The sequence below is a fragment of the Procambarus clarkii genome, chromosome 65, assembly GCF_040958095.1.
Source record: "Procambarus clarkii isolate CNS0578487 chromosome 65, FALCON_Pclarkii_2.0, whole genome shotgun sequence".
Classification (NCBI taxonomy): domain Eukaryota; kingdom Metazoa; phylum Arthropoda; class Malacostraca; order Decapoda; family Cambaridae; genus Procambarus; species Procambarus clarkii.
Genome location: NC_091214.1, coordinates 22676539 through 22696192, shown reverse-complemented (window position 1 = coordinate 22696192; position 19654 = coordinate 22676539). Strand labels below are relative to the sequence as shown.

The 19654-nt window shown below is 46.2% G+C and overlaps 1 protein-coding gene across 5 annotated transcripts in view; it reads left to right on the top strand.

Annotated features, from left to right (window-relative positions):
* Positions 1–19654, top strand: part of GckIII (Germinal centre kinase III) — a 157030-nt gene that overhangs the window by 123863 nt on the left and 13513 nt on the right. For 3 of the 5 annotated variants that reach the window (XM_045763346.2, XM_045763345.2, XM_045763339.2), the window contains exons 2-4: positions 16472–16697; positions 16990–17154; positions 19265–19422. In XM_045763346.2, coding sequence (XP_045619302.1) covers positions 16472–16697; positions 16990–17154; positions 19265–19422 — 549 coding nt within the window. Of the gene's footprint in view, positions 1–6661; positions 6701–16471; positions 16698–16989; positions 17155–19264; positions 19423–19654 lie in introns of all 5 variants that reach the window. The other 2 variants (XM_045763342.2, XM_045763338.2) reach the window with 1 other exon arrangement.

Below are 19654 nucleotides of genomic sequence, written 5' to 3'. Positions count from 1 at the left end.
TGATCCCGTAGCAGTATGTAGCGGTGGATGAAGCAACGTGTACCGTCGCTGCCAGGTGGGTAGACCTTGAGCTCATCAGAGGGCCAGCCAAGCTTAACCTTGCGTCATAAAAGCGTGTGTATCTTCAGGGTTCGACTCCCCGCCAGTGTGGAGACTGTACTCGCCCTCCCTCACAGTGCAACACTGTGTGTGTGTTCCAGGGTTATCTTGAGGTTATCTTGAGATGATTTCGGGGCTTTAGTGTCCCCGCGGCCCGCTCCTCGACCAGGCCTCCACCCCCAGGAAGCAGCCCGTGACAGCTGACTAACACCCAGGTACCTATTTTACTGCTAGGTAACAGGGGCGTAGGGTGAAAGAAACATTGCCCATTGTTTCTCGCCGGCGCCTGGGATTGAACCCACGACCACAGGATCACAAGTCCAGCGTGCTGTCCGCTCGGCCGACCGGCTCCCTGGTCCCAGGGTACTCAGGGTTATGTTCTAGTAGGTGAAGGGACAACGACGTTTCGGTCCGTCCTGGACCATTCTCAAGTCGATTGTGGTCCAGGACGGACCGAAACGTCGTCGTCCCTTCACCTTCTAGTATGTGGTCTGGTCAACTTACTTTAGCCACGTTATTGTGACTCATCGCCTGCTTATGTTCTAGTTACTGAAGACAAGACAAAAAAGGGCTATTATTCCCTCAAAATTTGTTTTTGTGACCGGGATATAGTATTACTTTGAAATTTTCCAATTTCCAATGAGAAAACGGCCGAATTGGCATCTTTTCGTCTGCATAGAATTAGAAAAACAACGTAGAATCGAAGTTAATACGACTTCCTAGTAAAGTTATACAAAAATGACCACAAACAAAGATTTAGAAGAGAGAAGTTTTCGACTTTTACGATCATATTATCAATCAGTTTTACAAATTGACCCACAAATGTGGTCTTCCATTATGTTATCGTTATACTGTACTTGATAACGGCGCTCCTGTAAATCCTTGAGGAAATGTAAATGTAAATCCGGACTCCTGTAAGTCCTGTAAATCCTTGAGGAAGTGGTCTCCTCCGCCTGCGATCCCGTGTTCTAGAATTCATCAAGATGACCATCAAGGATGTGGTGGACTTTGAGGAGACATCGTAGTTCTTCACCAGTTTCTCAACCAGCTTCAAGTAGTTTTCGGTCTTGTGATGGACCAGGAAGCCCCAAGCGGCTTTCTTCTGCCTAGTGAGCTTCTTGAGGAATTCCTTGCACTCCAGGGTCGTCTTTATCTGAGATCCGACGAAGACATTGGCTGAGACCTCCTTCGCTTCATAGAGAATAAGTCTGGAAGGCTGTCGACGCCTCATCTAAGACTATGTGACAAAGTTCCTTCTGAGGAAGTACGTCGTTGTGTGCCTCTTTATCCCAAGATAAAGGGGAGGTATGCATCATGTCCCAAAAGGTAAAGGTATACCAACCTTTGGTATTCCTTGGTATACCAGCCCTCCACCTTGGAGGCCCATCTTGAAGGCTCCGGTGACCTGTCTTGGGCACACAAGTTTGTGTGGTATACCAGACATTTTCTGCACTTTTGAGTAATGGGCAATTTGGAAATGACTTCCACTACGCAGCAGAACCAAACCAAAGACAAGTGTCATACAGTGTTTAATTACTCGCCAGCATGAGTAGTTCTGCTGTTGTCTCTAAGGACACTGTAGTGTCAGTGTCTTGAAAGAGGCGTTGTGGGTCCACCTTGAATCACGGGTACCTACTCCATAGTCTCCCGAGACTGCTGGATGCCTACCACGCTATCAAGGGAGGGGAGGTGTGGGTGTGTATATGGGATTGTGCGTGCGTGTACACGTATGCACGTACAGGTGGTAGTGTCTGGGTTGTGACGCACTTGACACAAGTAGTCGCCAGCAAGGCCGGGGAAGTTGTTAGTAGTAGTGGTGGTGGTTGTGGTAATCTTCCTGTTACCTCCCGTCTACCTGCCTACACACCGCCCCGTCCACCCCACCCTGCATACTGTCACGTCCACCCACCCTCCGCCCCGTCCACCCACCTACCGCCCCGTCCACCCCACCCTGCATACTGTCACGTCCACCCACCCTCCGCCCCGTCCACCCACCTACCGCCCCGTCCACACACCTACAGCGTCGCTCCACTGGTCTCTATTTTCGCCTGCAGCCTACACTTTCACTAGGTCAATACTAGCCCAACGAAGAGACTGAAAGTAACTGCATGAGAGAAAGCTGGCTGGTCAGAAGGTGAACGGACCTACTGGAATGTTGAGCGTGTGAAAGGCGAGCCACGGAGCTTGACTCTGCGCCAAGCGAGGCCATACTCCTAGGCATTCCCCCTCCCTCCCTCCTCTTCTTCCAGTCATGCTGTTGAGTAAGAGGCATCGTCATGCTGTCATTGTGTAGCACGAGGCCGCCGTGGCATGCCGAGGCACGGCATGCCTCATGCACGCCACATTTCCCGAATAACGTCTCCCTTTCCTCAACCGTTGCCTTGTCGGGTGACCAGACTTCCTCCATCACATGGAGGAACGATGAAGACGTTTTCAGTCCGTCCTGGACCGTTGTCAAGTCTTGTGTGTGATCTCAAGTCCTTGTCAGCAGAACACATGGCTCTTTTGCTTCTTCACCCCCTCGTGTGAACACATTGCACAAAGTTGTGTGCAAGCTTGCAGGCATTGTTGCAGCAGTTCGACGTTCTCAAGACGCTAGTCAAATCTTGAGGACCAGAAAAGGTTAATATTGTGGTGTTCTTAATGTCACTAAAGCACCGAATTGTTTACTTTGAGAGGGGGTTCATAGCTTAAAAAAATGATAATGTGAGAGGACAGGTTGGTGACTAATACAAGAGTTTACATTCTTGTGGGGTTTACATTCTTGTGGTCTTGTTTACATTCTTTACATTCTAATTTCCCCGGAATACGACCCCGCCGAATCGTTTAACAACCAGGTACCCATTCACTGCTGGGTGAACAGAGGCTACAGTTAAGGATTGGCGCCCGGTCAATCCTCCCCGGCCAGGATTCGAACCCAAGGCAAGGCGCTTGCGAAACGCCAGGCGAGTGTCTTACCACTGCGCCACGGAGACTGCTTGAACTAATGAAGTCATTGTATATGGTTTCCATTGTGCGTGAAGAGGGGGGGGGGTGTGCTAGGGGGGGGGTGTGCTAGGGGGGGGGGTGTTAGATCTTAGGTAACGGCTGTTAGTGTAACTTGATAACGCCATCAACGGTTGTTTTAGTGGGATTTGGAAACGAATTTTTCGGGATGGTTCGTGAAGCGTGCGTGCGTGCGTGCGTGCGTGCGTGCGTGCGTGTGGGGTGTAGTCACTTATTTGTGCCTGCAGGATCGAGCATTGACTCTTGGATCCGTGTGTGCGCGTGGGTGGGGGGTGGGGGGTTGGGTAGAGAACTTGGGCCAGTTAGTCCCATCAGTTATGACCTGGGGTCTTTAGATCCAGTCCCATGGTGGGATCCCACCAGTCCCGACTGGTGGGATGCTTGGTAAGCCACCGGAGCTCAGATAATGAAGATTGGAAGCTGCAGCACTCTCTCACGCTTAAACACTGCGCCCTTCTGCCAGATTCTCATCAAAGCTCCGTGTTAATTGTTTGTGTCTTGTGGGTCTCACTTGTTTTTCTTTGTTTTTGTATAAGCTGGATAACGGTGGGACTTTCGACCATACCTGGAACGTACCTGGAGAGGGTTTCGGGAGTGCTTTTTGCTTCCCGAGCCCGGTCGTCGATATCAACGGCATGTGGGTGGTTATCTTGAGATTATTATCTTGAGATGATTTCGGGGCTTTTTTTTAGTGTCCCCGCGGCCCAGTCCTCGACCAGGCCTCCACCCCCAGGAAGCAGCCCGTGACAGCTGACTAACACCCAGGTACCTATTTTACTGCTAGGTAACAGGGGCATAGGGTGAAAGAAACTGTGTCGTTTGTGAAAATTGTCGCCGTGATGGTTGTGGGCGCATGCGCCGTTGACGTGAGGCTGGGGCCAGATTCACGAAGCAGTTACGCAAGCACTTACGAACGTGTACATCTTTCCTCAATCTTTGACGGCTTTGGTTGCATTTATTAAACAGTTTACAAGCACGAAAACTTGCCAATCAACTGTTGTTTTTGTTATAAACAGCCTCCTGGTGCTTCGGAGCTCCGAACTGTTTAATAATTGTAAACAAAGCCGCCAAAGATTGAGAAAAGATGTACAGGTTCATAAGTGTTTTGAGTAAGCGCTTTCGTGAATCTGGCCCCTGGTCTCTTGAGAAGAGACCAACGTTAGATACCTGTTATCCTCGTTGTTTGGATAACGGGTGGTTGTGGGGCTGAGAATTTTTTTGAGATGTTACATTCTTGTAGAGCCACTAGTACGCGTAGCGTTTCGGGCAGGTCCCTGGAATACGATCCCCGCCGCGAAGAATCGTTTTTTCATCCAAGTACACATTTTACTGTTGCGTTAAACAGAGGCTACAGTTAAGGAATTGCGCCCAGTAAATCCTCCCCGGCGAACCCATGACATAGCGCTCGCGGAACGCCAGGCGAGTGTCTTACCACGGAGACCGAACATATAACAGATATATAAGAGTATATCGGTTGGTCTGGGTGATCCTCATCGTTCTGTCAGTTCAGTTTGGGCTCTCACGTTCTCTTGAGAATTTGAGGAACGCAGTTTCCCTGCTAGTAAGAAATCTCCCCCCCAACCAGTAGCTCAAGATTGGCCACAACTTGAGCCCAATTTCTTGCTTGAGGGGCTCCTCCGCCGGGTTTCTCGTTCCGCCACAGCAACACGCTCACAACAGAACAACTACGGGCTCACCATAGGCCGTGCTATTAGGAACTTTTTGTTCCAAGTAGCGAATCTTAAACAACAACAAGAACAGAAGCAATCACAAGGGGGGGACCCAGTGCCTGGCCGTCACCCTTCAGGACAGGCTGCTGGAACCTGTCCAGCAGCTGGAGTAGATATTGATTAGGGAGTGTGTAGTGATCTGCTCCCTGGCCTGGTCGACGACCGGGCCGCGGGACGCTAAGCCCCGGAAGCACCTCAAGGTAACCTCCCCCCTGGACCTTGACATCTACGACGGGGCTCTCAGGACCGTAAGAGTCCGGTAGTGAATACGCGATACTTGCGTTACTCGGAGGGCAGCAAGGGTGACCATTCCTGCTGAACGCTACGCGTCGCGGGGGGTAGAAGTAACCTAAGTTACTCTATCCCTTTGAGATGTATTATGTTTCTTCTCTCAGTAAACATATTTGAACTTGCTACGCATCGCATATATTAGCATCAACAACCAAGTGGAATACCCTACCTTGAGGTGCTTCCGGGGCTTAGTGTCCCCGCGGCCCGGTCGTCGACCAGGCCTCCTGGTTGCTGGACTGATCAACCAGCCCGGGTGGTTGTCATACACCTGGGCTGGTGTGGGTTATCTTGAGGTTATCTTGAGATGATTTCGGGGCTTTTTAGTGTCCCCGCGGCCCGCTCCTCGACCAGGCCTTCACCCCCAGGAAGCAGCCCGTGACAGCTGACTAACACCCAGGTACCTATTTTACTGCTAGGTAACAGGGGCATAGGGTGAAAGAAACTCTGCTCATTGTTTCTCACCGGCGCCTGGGATGGAACCCAGGACCACAGGATCACAAGTCCAGCGTGCTGTCCGCTAGGCCGACCGGCTCCCCTGGGTGACTGTGGCACCCTTGGCACAACCGGTTCTTGCACGCACGGACGCACAGTGTGGGTAGCGTTTCTTTCACCCTGATTTACCTGTTCACCTAGCAGTAAATAGGTACCTGGGAGTTAGACAGCTGTTACGGGCTACTTCCTAGGTGTGTGTGTGTGTGTGTGTATGGAGGGGGGGGGGGAATAGTTAGCAGTTAGTAACAGTTGATTGACAGTTGAGAGGCGGACCGAAAGAGTAGAGCTCAACCCCCGTAAGCACAACTAGGTGAGTACACACTTTTATAATGAATAAAACTCGTAGCATTTGCCTCTTCACTTGACCTCTGGTTGACCTCTTAACAGGTTGGGGGGGAAGGGGGGGGGTGTTAGGCAAGCTTATTTTGGTAATTATCATTTATTTAAAGCATTATTAAATGTACGTTGAGATGGGTTGAAATATAATTTATATTGTAAGGTGCGCGATTGGGAGGACCCGGGTTCGAGGCTCCCTAGTGCTCTAGTGTTATTAATATAGCGACGTATGTGTTGTAACGTCATGTTGGGAGGTGTTACAGCGTCATGTTGGGAGATGTTACAGCGTCATGTTGGGAGATGTTGGAGCGTCATGTTGGGAGGTGTTACAGCGTCATGTTGGGAGGTGTTGGAGCGTCATGTTGGGAGATGTTACAGCGTCATGTTGGGAGATGTTACAGCGTCATGTTGGGAGGTGTTGTAACGTCATGTTGGGAGGTGTTGGAGCGTCATGTTGGGAGATGTTACAGCGTCATGTTGGGAGATGTTACAGCGTCATGTTGGGAGGTGTTGGAGCGTCATGTTGGGATATGTTGGAGCATCATTCACATAGATGAGGTGGAGGAGTGTGGATGGTGGTGGGGCCGTAATGGCAGACTTCCGACAGTGACCCGGGAAGACCTTGACCCCATCCCCCCTCTCTCCCCCCTCTCCTCCCCCCCCCTGGGTAATGTGTCACTAACCACCATGTTTTCTCCTCCCTGTAGGTGCGTGTGTCGTCCTCGCTACCTGCAGCCCCAGATAAAGTATTTATAACCCTTCTCTGTACCTTAGCTTGTAGGCTTAAGTCGCTGGCATCACGCTTTTCTCTATATATATATATTCCGGGCTATTCATGCCCGTGCCATCTCTTGGGCGGCATCAATCATTACTTTGTACATCAGAGACGGGAGACATCTCCCGTCACGCAGGGTGCAGTCGCACCTCCACAGATCTCCAGTATCAGCTCTTGATACTGGTAATGGCTCAAAAGGGCCACCACTTACGGGCTATTCATGCCCGTGCCACCTTTTGGGTGGCTTAATCTTCATCAATCAATCGATCATTGCTCTCGTCATTACTCTCTCTCATCCTCGTAGAACACACACACACAAACCACATACAACCTACAGCCAGGAATACAACCTACAGCCAGGAATACAACCTACAGCCAGGAATACAACCTGCAGCCAGGAATACAACCTGCAGCCAGGAATACAACCTGCAGCCAGGAATACAACCTGCAGCCAGGAATACAACCTGCAGCCAGGAATACAACCTGCAGCCAGGAATACAACCTGCAGCCAGGAATACAACCTGCAGCCAGGAATACAACCTGCAGCCAGGAATACAACCTGCAGCCAGGAATACAACCTGCAGCCAGGAATACAACCTGCAGCCAGGAATACAACCTGCAGCCAGGAATACAACCTACAGCCAGGAATACAACCTACAGCCAGGAATACAACCTACAGCCAGGAATACAACCTACAGCCAGGAATACAACCTACAGCCAGGAATACAACCTACAGCCAGGAATACAACCTACAGCCAGGAATACAACCTACAGCCAGGAATACAACCTGCAGCCAGGAATACAACCTGCAGCCAGGAATACAACCTGCAGCCAGGAATACAACCTACAGCCAGGAATACAACCTACATCCAGGAATACAACCTACAGCCAGGAATACAACCTACAGCCAGGAATACAACCTACAGCCAGGAATACAACCTGCAGGCAGGAATACAACCTGCAGCCAGGAATACAACCTGCAGCCAGGAATACAACCTGCAGCCAGGAATACAACCTGCAGCCAGGAATACAACCTGCAGCCAGGAATACAACCTGCAGCCAGGAATACAACCTACAGCCAGGAATACAACCTACAGCCAGGAATACAACCTACAGCCAGGAATACAACCTACAGCCAGGAATACAACCTACAGCCAGGAATACAACCTACAGCCAGGAATACAACCTACAACCAGGAATACAACCTTCAGCCAGGAATACAACCTACAGCCAGGAATACAACCTACAGCCAGGAATACAACCTTCAGCCAGGAATACAACCTTCAGCAAGGAAGACGATGCACAATTTCGTGTCAACCTTCCCGGACAACACGGAAATAATTCTGAACATTGCAAAAGCGAAAAAACCCACAAAAACTGCAATCATATATCAAAAAGGTCTTCCAGTGAGCGACGCAAAACAATTTGAAGCTCAACAGTGATCAATTCCAATTACCTAAGTATACGGACAAAGGAAAAGCTCAAAGTACGGGAAATGGAACTAAGGGAATAGAATGAAAATGGAATGGAAAGCGCCAAGCCATTACGACTATATAGCACTTGGAAGAGGTCAGAATAAGGATTTAGGATGGGACGGGGGGGGGGGGGGGGAAGGAATGGTGCCCAACCACTTGGACGGTCGGGGGATTGAAGCGACCGTATATTCAAGATCTTGGAATAATTCTACCAGAGGGGAGGTAAGGTTTGGAGAGCACAACCAAAGACAAACAGCAACAGTCAGGAAGATTGTAGGGGTGGGTAATGAGGACCTACAAAACAAGGGATGTCACGCCGTAGATGTAATCTTCAAAGCCTTGGTGCTGTCTCCTGAGGAACATTGTTGTCCTCACATCCTCCTCTCAACACCGGCAGGATACAACTATATATATATATATATATATATATATATATATATATATATATATATATATATATATATATATATATATATATATAATATATGCAAATAAAAAATGAATATATAATATATGCATGCGAACAAGCCTGAATGGTCCCCAGGACTATATGCAACTGAAAACTCACACCCCAGAAGTGACTCGAACCCATACTGCCAGAAGCAACGCAACTGGTGTGTACAGGACACCTTAATCCACTCGACCATCACGACCGGACAAAATGAGGTGATAGCCGAAGCTATTTGACCCCCCCCTCCCCCCCCCCCCGCTGGCACTCGGATGGTAATCTTGGGCATAGTATTTTATCAAATCACCTCATTCTTTGGGGCACACGTGAGGAACACAAATATAGTACTGGTCGTATAAAATAGGAGAAAACTTAAACTACTGAGACCACGTGGAAGCACTTGAGCTATATCTGTGGCATGGAGACGAGACGTATTTCCCATAATAAACATGGGATATAGTGGGAGATCAGGTCCCAAACCTGTTCAACAGCATTACAACTTACTGCGGCTCGCGGGCCCACATATCCAGGCTGTAGTGGATATGTGGGCCTTCGGGCCGCTCCAAGCAACAGCCTGTTGGACCAAGTTCTCAAAAGTCGAACTCGGGGAGTTGAAGAACTCCCAGAACCTCTCCAGGTATACTGGAGTGAGACGTGGTAGGAAATGTGAACTAAATCGAGTTAAAAGTCGGTAGAGAAGACAGCGTCAGAGGGTGACTGACTGACTCCATCTCCGACCAACAAATGGTAGAAATGCCGCGGGAAAGTCAGGCAGAAGCTCTCAAGAGAGAACTTTAGGAGTTGTGGTGGAGTAATATGATCAGCCTGGCTGTAGTGGTGGTGTGGTTGTGTGGGCCAACAAAGACTCGTATAGTGCAGGCATATACCACGGAAGGCTGGCCTTCTTGAGGTTATCTTGAGATGATTTCGGGGCTTTTTAGTGTCCCCGCGGCCCGGTCCTCGACCAGGTCTCCACCCCCAGGAAGCAGCCCGTGACAGCTGACTAACACCCAGGTACCTATTTTACTGCTAGGTAACAGGGGCATAGGGTGAAAGAAACTCTGCCCATTGTTTCTTGCCGGCGCCTGGGATCGAACCCGGGACCACAGGATCACAAGTCCCGCGTGTTGTCCGCTCGGCCGACGGGCTCCCCAAGATTAAGGTCCTAAGCCTAAGGTCCAAACCGCGATAGGAAAACTATGGAAATGTTCTCTAACTACACCAACCACTACCACTCTTTTCCACCTCTACTGAACTACAATGGCTACCACTACCACCCTCCCCCTTCCCCTCACTAGCAGCAGCCTGTGGTCATTATAGTAGTGTAAACTCATTATACTCCCTGTACCGTACCTGTATACAATAATATAGTACTGTGTAATCATTGTGCGCCCAGTACTGGCGCCACTTGTCTTGATATCCCTAGGCCTACAGGCCCGGAGATGTCTCTTAATATGAGAATTGCTGTTTTATTAGTGAATACATATTATAGTAAAGAATACATATTAGACCAGACCACACTAGAAGGTGAAGGGACGACGACGACGTTTCGGTCCGTCCCTTCACGTTCTAGTGTGTGGTCTGGTCAATATACTTTAGCCACCTTATTGTGACCCATCGCCTGCGAATACATATTAGAGCGAGGGAGGTGAAGAGTACTTGGGTGGGGGGGGGGGGGGTTAGTGGCGGCGACGCCGGGGCCTTGTTGATGCCTGTGACCGGTTCCAGGTGGTTGGATGACCTCCTCGTCTCCATGCTTCCTCGTGACCCCCAACCCCAAGGTGATCACTATGATGGAGGTGGTGGTACACGCCGCCTTGAGCAGGAGGCCAAGGTGGTACACGCTGCGGGTGTCCTCGTGAAGGGAGCTGTTGAGGGGGACAATATGCCGCCACCTTTATTATTTTATTTATATACAATAATTGTTGCATTCTTGAACGGCCACCAGCACGCATAGCGTTTCGGGCAGGTATGTTCACCGGAATACTACCCGCCAAATCGTTTAACAACCAGGAATCCCATTCACTGTTGGGTGAACAGAACCTACAGTTAAGAATTGGCGCCCGGTCACTCCTTCCCCGCCAGGATACGAACCCAGGCCAAAGCGCTCGCGAAGCGCCGGGCGAGTGTCTTATCAATGAGCCACGGAGACCTTCTGTGGTTCAGATAGCTTATCTCCGACTTGCTTTCAAGGGTTGGGTTCTGCACTGGACATGGACTCTGTACTCACCTAGTTGTGCTTGCGGGGGTTGAGCTCTGGCTCTTTGGCCCCGCCTCTCAACCGTCAATCAACAGGTGTACAGATTCCTGAGCCTATTGGGCTCTATCATATCTACACTTGAAACTGTGTATGGAGTCAGCCTCCACCATATCACTGCCTAATGCATTCCACCTGTTAACTACTCTGACACTGAAAAAGTTCTTTCTAACGTCTCTGTGGCTCATTTGGGCACTTTGATGAATGTACTGTGTGGTATACTTAGCGTGAAGTAGTGTAGTAGCAAGATGATGGGAGCAGAGTTACTAGGTGTAACACCCAAACTAACATGAGGAGTGTTGTTACTTTGAAATTGAAACAAGTTTATTGAGGTAAAATACACACAAAGGGATGAGGTAGCTCAAGCTATTCTCACCCCGTTCAGTACAACGTGTTCATACATACATAGACACACATCACAAACAATAAACGTATTACCGAACATTTTGAGAGATAAACATATACATTTCCTTGTTACTTGATCCTTCAGGAAGGTCATTAGTGACAGTCCGTCACCAGAACACTGGTCAAACGTTCGGTAATCCAGTAGCCCCTTTCCTATTTTATATATAAAAAAACAAATCTGATTAAGCTCGAAATTTCAACCTAAGCGTATATTATATTTTGGAAGCGCATTTGTCTCAAGTAAATATAAATTGTCAGGCATAACACACTATTACACATAATAGTAATATAACTCGTATTTGAAAACATTTGTTAAGAAAATGGGAAAACTGAGGAATGTGCGTTTGTGAAGGTGCGGAGCAGGTCCCAACATGGCCGGAGTTAGCGGCGTTGACGTGTCCAGGAACACTGACGTGACAGCTGACAATACAGTCATCTTGAGATGGCGATGAAGCAAAGCCCAACTACCGTGGGAATCACGTAACCCCTTGACGTGGTAGGGTTAATAATGGACTCGTTGATTCATCTTACGACTCGAAGTTACAGCCCCGCTCCTGTGCCAGGTAAGTCCACTACGGGCTCACCATAGCCCGTGCTACTTGAGAGGTTTTGTTTCCAGTAGCTGAATCTTAAACAACAACATTCATCTTACTTTATTGAAATTAGTGCCACTATTCACAAGGAAGAGGTAACTAGAGAATAGGTATCATCGGTTTCCTATGAGAACCATTGGAGTAGTCAGAGATGGAGTTAGTAGGAAGTAGGTGCTGAAGATGGAATTAATAGGAGGGAACATCAGAGGGGACCACCGCAGGGTACAGGCACCCAGTTGTACCATGATTGCCCTCTTTTTTTTTTTTAACACACTTGGACATTTAGGCAGCTTCCCTAGACTATGTGAAGGGTTACACAGCTTGTCTCAAGAATTCGTTGTGTGATATAACATCGCTATCCCGCAGGACGGTTAGTTATGCTGCGGCATGTGATCAGTACCTTGAGGTTACCTTGAGGTGCTTCCGGGGCTTAGTGTCCCCGCGGCCCGGTCGTCGACCAGGCCTCCTGGTTGCTGGACTGATCAACCAGGCTGCTGGACGCGGCTGCTCGCAGCCTGACGTATGAGTCACAGCCTGGTTGATCAGGTAGCCGGCAGTGGCAAACTTTTGAGTCAATTATTAGGATATATCCTCCAGGAGACGGGACTAGAGAGGGAGGGAGATAGGGATTTGTTGTTGTTTAAGATTCGCTACCTGGAACAAGATGTTCCAAGTAGCACGGGCTACGGTGAGCCCGTAGTGGACTTTTAAGGGGGAGGGAGGGAAGCCAGCCAGGTTCCTTCCTCCGGTACCACATCCTACATTTGCCTGTAGGGGGAAAGGGGGGGGGAGAAAGGATGCACCTTCTACGTTTACCCGGAGGTGAAGGATGTGTGTAAGCCAACACTCCCTCTCTTCTCCTCTCCTTATTTCCGGTCTTTATCTTCCCTCTGCCTGAATGGTTCGTACCATACCATGCAACAGCTGACCTTCACGTGTTCATGCACAGCTACTCTTGAATTCCACCAGCCCGTCTTAAATAAGAACATACATAAGAACAATGTAACTGCAGCAGGCCTATTGGCCCATACGAGGCAGCTCCTATCTATAACCACCCTAACAATCTTCATAAACAATTGCCCGATGCGCGGTAATCCACCCTCCAAACTCCCTCTTTATGAATGTAAAACAAATTACGCACGACTCGAACCTGTGGCTGAGGCTTGAGTGCTAAGAAGTAAGATGACAAAATACATTTAATCACAGCATCTTCATAATCTTGGACAACATGGTTTCAGAACAGGGCGCTCTTGCCTGTCACAGTTGCTGTATCACTATGACATGGCATTAGATGCCATGAAAGAAAAGCAAAACGCTGATGTAATTTACACATTTCGCAAAAGCCTTCAACAGGGGGACCGGTCGGCCGAGCGGACAGCACACTGAACTTGTGATCCTGTGGTCCTGGGTTCAATCCCAGGCGCCGGCGAGAAACAATGGGCAGAGTTTCTTTCACCCAATGCCCCTGTTACCTAGCAGTAAATAGGTACCTGGGAGTTAGTCAGCTGTCACGGGCTGCTTCCTGGGGGTGGAGGCCTGGTCGAGGACCGGGCCGCGGGGACACTAAAAAAAAGCCCCGAAATCATCTCAAGATAACCTCAAGATCGCCGTGCGTGGATCAGTATTGTGATCGCCATGCTTGGATCAGTATTGTGATTGCCATGCGTGGATCAGTATTGTGACCGCCATGCGGGGATCAGTACAGTATTGTGATCGCCATGCGGGGATCAGTATTGTGATCGCCATGTGGGGATCAGTATTGTGATCGCCATGCGGGGATCAGTATTGTGATCGCCATGCGGGGATCAGTACAGTATTGTGATCGCCATGTGGGGATCAGTACAGTATTGTGATCGCCATGCGGGGATCAGTACAGTATTGTGATCGCCATGCGGGGATCAGTACAGTATTGTGATCGCCATGCGGGGATCAGTACAGTATTGTGATCGCCATGCGGGGATCAGTACAGTATTGTGATCGTCATGGGGGTTTTGGTCACCATGTTGGGCGGTGATCACCATGCAGCAAGAGGTGCGCCGTCCAGCAGGGGTCGAGCCAGGGGTCAACATGCCAACATGGTGACGTCATTATCAGGGCCTCGGTGGCTATCTCTCACACTTAGTTCTGTCTCTTTAATTCCATACTAGAAGCTCCAGTCAACTGCCATGATTCATTTTGTTTACTTTACTTTTGGATTGGTCATATAAAATTTCCCTGAATTACCTAAAGGACACTATCTCACTAAACATAATGCTGGAACAACCGTGGACATCTTCAAGAGGAAACTAGACTTATTCCTCCAAGGAGTGCCGACCCAACCGGGCTGTGGTGGGTATGTGGGCCTGCGGGCCGCTCCAAGCAACAGCCTAGTGGACCAAACTCTCACAAGTCAAGCCTGGCCTCGGGCCGGGCTTGGGGAGTAGAAGAACTCCCAGAACCCCATCAACCAGGTATCAACCAGGTATCATCACTTTAGTCCTGATGGCACACCAGGGACTTGTACAGTTGAATAACCACTTTCTTTTCCTTGAAGTCAAAGACTTTCTTGGCAATTTCTAAGGATTTATTTTTCCCCACTGCAGCATCCACTTGTGCAACTTTTAATGAGTGGTGGATCCTTACTCCTAGGTCCATTGTTCCATCAATCTGCAGCATGGTAGTATTGTTATGATAATTGTGAAGTGCACTGTTATGCCCTATGTGCACAGTCTTTCATTTTTCAACATTGAAAAGCATTTGTTCTTTTCTAACTATTTGTGGAGTTCACGTATATCTTTGTAATGCCTCATTATCGTTTTTGCTTGGTGCTTTACCTTGGATCTTAGTGTCATCGTTATATATAGTTTAAGATACTGTATATCAGTATTTCTGACACCTGCGTATTATCGCAAGAAGTATTAGCTTCGTAACTCATTGCAAAAAACGCTTAATTTATGCATATATTAAATGACTTAGTGTGTGAATATTGGATGCCTTGTAAAAAGTGTTATACAACTGCAAGTGGATGTTGGGCATGTTTTTTTACTCGATCTGGGTCGGTTGGGGGGGGGGGGGGGGTGATAAAAAATTTGAGACCGGAAGTAAAGCAAAACGGGAGAGGGGGAGGGGGAGGACTGGTTGGCAATTGACCTCGACACTTGACCTGTGTTTGGTGGTGTAGCTCAGAATGTCATCATCTGCTATGTTTACTTGACAGGTGGGTATGTGGTGTGTGGTTGTCTTGTAGTGGTCGTGTAAGCTGCTGGAATTGAGGAGGGGAGGGGGCACTAACAGGCACGTATTTACACTATGTCTACAAAAAGTGAGGTAGAGCTCTAGGGCTCCGCTTCATAGCTATTGAGTATATTACCATTACTACCTTTAAGTTCTTATACTGTACTCTATTCGATTCTTACCTGGAATCTGAGGAACTTTAATATATTCACTATAATCCTCAACTTACATCCTCAGTGATCATTCAGAGATCCTCAGTAATCCTCAGTGATCATTCACTGTAATCCTCAACTTACAACATTTCACACTTTCAAATAAAGCCAAAAATAGCATGTTTGTGTGTAATTACCCAAGTGTAATTACAGGATGAGAGCTATGTTCGTGGTGTCCTTTGTACTCTGTCATGAAGCTTTGAAACAATTGACCTCCAATTCGCTTTTTGACCTCTACTACCTTCTCACTTGACTTGCTCCAACCGTTTACCACTCCGTTGGCAAAAGAAAACTTTCAAATGTTTTTCGGCAGCTTTGTTCCTTAGCTTGAGTCGATGTTCGTGAAGATGCAGGCTTAAAGAATTCTTCTTTGCCAATTTTGTCGGTTCCTGTTACTGTATTATATGTAGTGGTCATATCACCTCTTTTTCTTCTACAAGCTTTGGTATATTTAACACTCTCTTCATAGCTTTTGTTTTCCAGTTCTGGAAGCCATTTACAGTAGTTGCATGTCTTTGCACATTTTACAGTTTATTGATGTGTTTTTTGAGATAGTGGCAGTGTAGAACCACTGTATAATCCAATTTTGATCTCACGATGGTTGTGAACAATTTCTTTAATATTTTGCCATCCATGTATTTAAAAGCAATTTTGAAGTTGGGAAGCATAGCATAGGTTCCTTGCACAATGTTCTTTGTGGTCCTCAAGTGACAGTTTTCTGTCCAGGACCATCCCTACATCTTTTTTTCTTTTTCTTTTTTTGTACAAATTAAAAAGACAAAGGCAATTAACTTTTATCACAAAGTAAAACCTCTAATGATCTATGTGCACAAGGCTAAATGAATGCATAGACAACGGAGTCAACGACACGCGAGTTGTTTAACTTGGTTCTCATTTTAGCAACATGGATCGATTCCAAGATCTTAAGGTGTAATCTGAAAGAATTGAAAGTGGGTACTGTACTGTGAAGTCACTGTAAGTGAAAGAGTGAGAGAGAGAGACTTGGTGTCATAAAATAAAGTGTTTATGGTGTCATAAAATAAGGTGACAGTTAAATGTATGTTTTGTATTCAGAATAACTACCATAGCAATTGATTTAATGATGGATACTAACATTTTTGCATTTTCTTTCATTCCAGAAGGTTGATCCAGAGCTGATTTTCACCAAACAAGAAAGAATTGGCAAGGGTTCCTTCGGTGAAGTGTTCAAGGGTGTAGACAAGCGTACTACACAAGTGGTTGCTATCAAAATCATCGATTTGGAAGAGGCTGAGGATGAAATTGAAGACATCCAACAAGAGATAATGGTTCTTTCCCAGTGTGATTCTCCTTATGTTACCAAGTATTATGGCTCTTATCTTAAAGGTTAGTCCACCTTTTGGGGGATTTCTGCAGTGATGTTGTTGCCCTTTTGTATTTCACTTGGAGATACAGACTGTTGGCAATGATTTAACTTGTGCTCTATTTTTAAATGATAAGTAACCAGAGCCAGAATTATCAAATCGTACTGGTAGATTGCTAGAATGAACACAGGTTGTCATAAAATGAGGTTATGTATTGGTTATGACCACATGCAAATGGTACATGCTGTACTGTATTAGAAAATGTACTATATTTCTTGAATAATAATGTTTAGTTTATAATATAAATTTTTCAGGTACCAAATTATGGATTATTATGGAATACCTTGGGGGTGGATCAGCTCTGGACCTGATGAAGGCTGGCAGCTTTGAAGAAATGCACATCGCTGTTATCTTACGCGAAGTTATAAAGGGTTTAGACTACTTACACTCTGAGAGAAAACTTCACCGTGATATAAAAGGTCAGTGGCATTTATTTTTACTCAAACATTTGGTTTGCATGAAGGTTCTCAATTAAGTTCCTAGGTCTAGGAATGATCTCGTTAGGTTCCTAACGTTCCTAGGTCTAACTAGGAATGTTAGACCTAGCCTAACGTTCCCATGGCTAGGTCTCTGGTCAAAACCTCCTGGTTGGTGGTCTGGTCAACCAAGTTGTTGTACTCGGTTACTCACAGCTTGACATATAAATCACAGCCCTGGTTGATAAGGTATCTTTTGGATGTGTTTATTAACCTTTCTTGAACATAGTGAGAGGTCATCCAGTTATGCCTCTTTATGTATAGAGGGAGTGTGTTGAAAAGTCTTGGGCCCTTTATGTTGAAAAAGAGTTCCATCTCGGCATACCAATTGCACCTCTGCTTTTCAGTGGGGCTATATTGTACGTCATGTTATACCTCCTGGTTTCATGTGGAGTGTGCACATTTGGAACCAGTTCCTCTAATATTTTTCAAGTGCAAATTATGTATTACTCTCATCAGCACTCAAGAGAATACAGATTCAACATTTTTAAGGAGTTCCAATAATTTAGATGTTTTATTGAGTGATTTGGGTAGTAAAAGACCTTTGTACGTTCTCCAGGTTAGCAATTTCTCAAGCTTTGAGTGGGGCTGTTAATGTGCAACAATATTCCATGCCTTGTGAGCACGAGTGTTTTAAAAAATATCATCATTGGTATGGTATCTCTTGCTTGAAAGGTCCTTGTTATTCAACCTGTCATTTTTCTTACAGCTGTGACAGTTACTTTATTGTATTCTTGAAAGATAAGTAAGGTTTTCTGCCATGATGCTGTGTGATTGAGGCTGTTTATCAATGGGATACTGTAATCCTGTCACTGAACTGTAGTCTTGGTTGCAAATGATACTCTAGGTGGTTTGACAAAACAGTACAGAGTAAACATTGTTATTTTTAGCATGCACTATTAGATATATTAAATTTGTTTGGAAAGTATATCTTGGGGACCATACTATACTACATAAATTTGTATCATAACACCATTACAGTAGTTTTAAGGTTGATGTTGTTTTAAAGAATTTGCATGATACTGTTCATATCATGAAATATGCCAACTTAGGAGATCAGGGAATACCGTCCTCGTCTGATTGGTTCCTAGATATGGTCAAGCCACATCTTGTTTTATAAAGTGAATTATCCAGAGTTTAGATAGTACCTGTACTGGTCATTAGTATTAGACCCATGTTATTGAAGATTTTTTTGACTTATTTGGTCCTGTAGCTCAGTGGTTTGCATATTCCACTCGCAAGCAAGGGTCCCAGATTCAGTTTTTGGGTTCCTTACCTTGTGTACCTTGTGTAGCTTCAGGGGATCACCAGCCCCGTGGCCCGGTCTCTGATCAGGCCGCCCGGTTGGTCGTCTGGTCAACCAGGCAGTTGGATGCGGTAGGGCAGAGACAGTTGGGAAAAGTTTGCTTTTGTATGATGCCTGTGTTCACCTGACAGTATATAGTTACATAGGAGTTAGAGAACTGTCGTGGGTTGCATCCTGGGGAAGGTCAGTAGTTGGCTTAGGGTGACTTAGATTTGCTTAAGTACAGGCTTGCCATCCCTGGAAATATTGAATTATCAGCGTTGGATCAAGATTATTGACTTTATTACTATGTTCAACAATATTACAGTTCTGTATCTTTGTTTTGATAACTAAGAAATGAGTATGTAAGTTGATTTAACATCTGGTAAATATGAATGAAATTGGTCCAATATTAGTTTACAATAATGGTATCTGAATTTTGGAATGTATTGAAGATTTTAGAATAATATTTTTAAACCATTGAGTATTTTAGGAAGTTTTAGGTTTTCCAATGTTCAAATTTTTAATGCTCCACTGAATTTGATTTCTTTGGGGGTTTTTGTGCTTACATACAAATATTAAGTTTAATAAACAACAAGGTAGTAGTAAGAATCCATCAGTCTCGGGAGACTATGGAGTTGCGCACTGGTGTCGGCCTGGTCTGGAGTGGCCTCTCCAGGGCGCAAAGCCAGGGTAGGTTGATTCGGGGGAGAAGCTGTTCTTCAAAAGTACAAAGTACACTAAAGATTAATTCTGTCTGATTTACAGCTGCCAATGTATTGCTGAGCGAGATGGGTGATGTGAAACTGGCGGACTTTGGTGTGGCAGGACAGTTAACAAACACAACGAGCAAACGAAATACATTTGTTGGCACTCCATTCTGGATGGCACCCGAGGTCATCAAACAATCTGCATATGACTCCAAGGTACAATTTATTATTTTCTTGTGAATTCACTTTACCTGGTTGTCACGAGTAGTTCAGTATATAAAGCGTATTCAAATCCGTTTTAAGTTATTGTAATCAGTTTTTCTGTGGTATTACAAAGCTGATAAATTTCATAAAATTTTATATTCAATGCCTTACCAAATAAGGGACATTTAAGTTTTTCAACAACAAATCATTAAAAAGTAACATTCATTTGTTAAGTGATGTATAT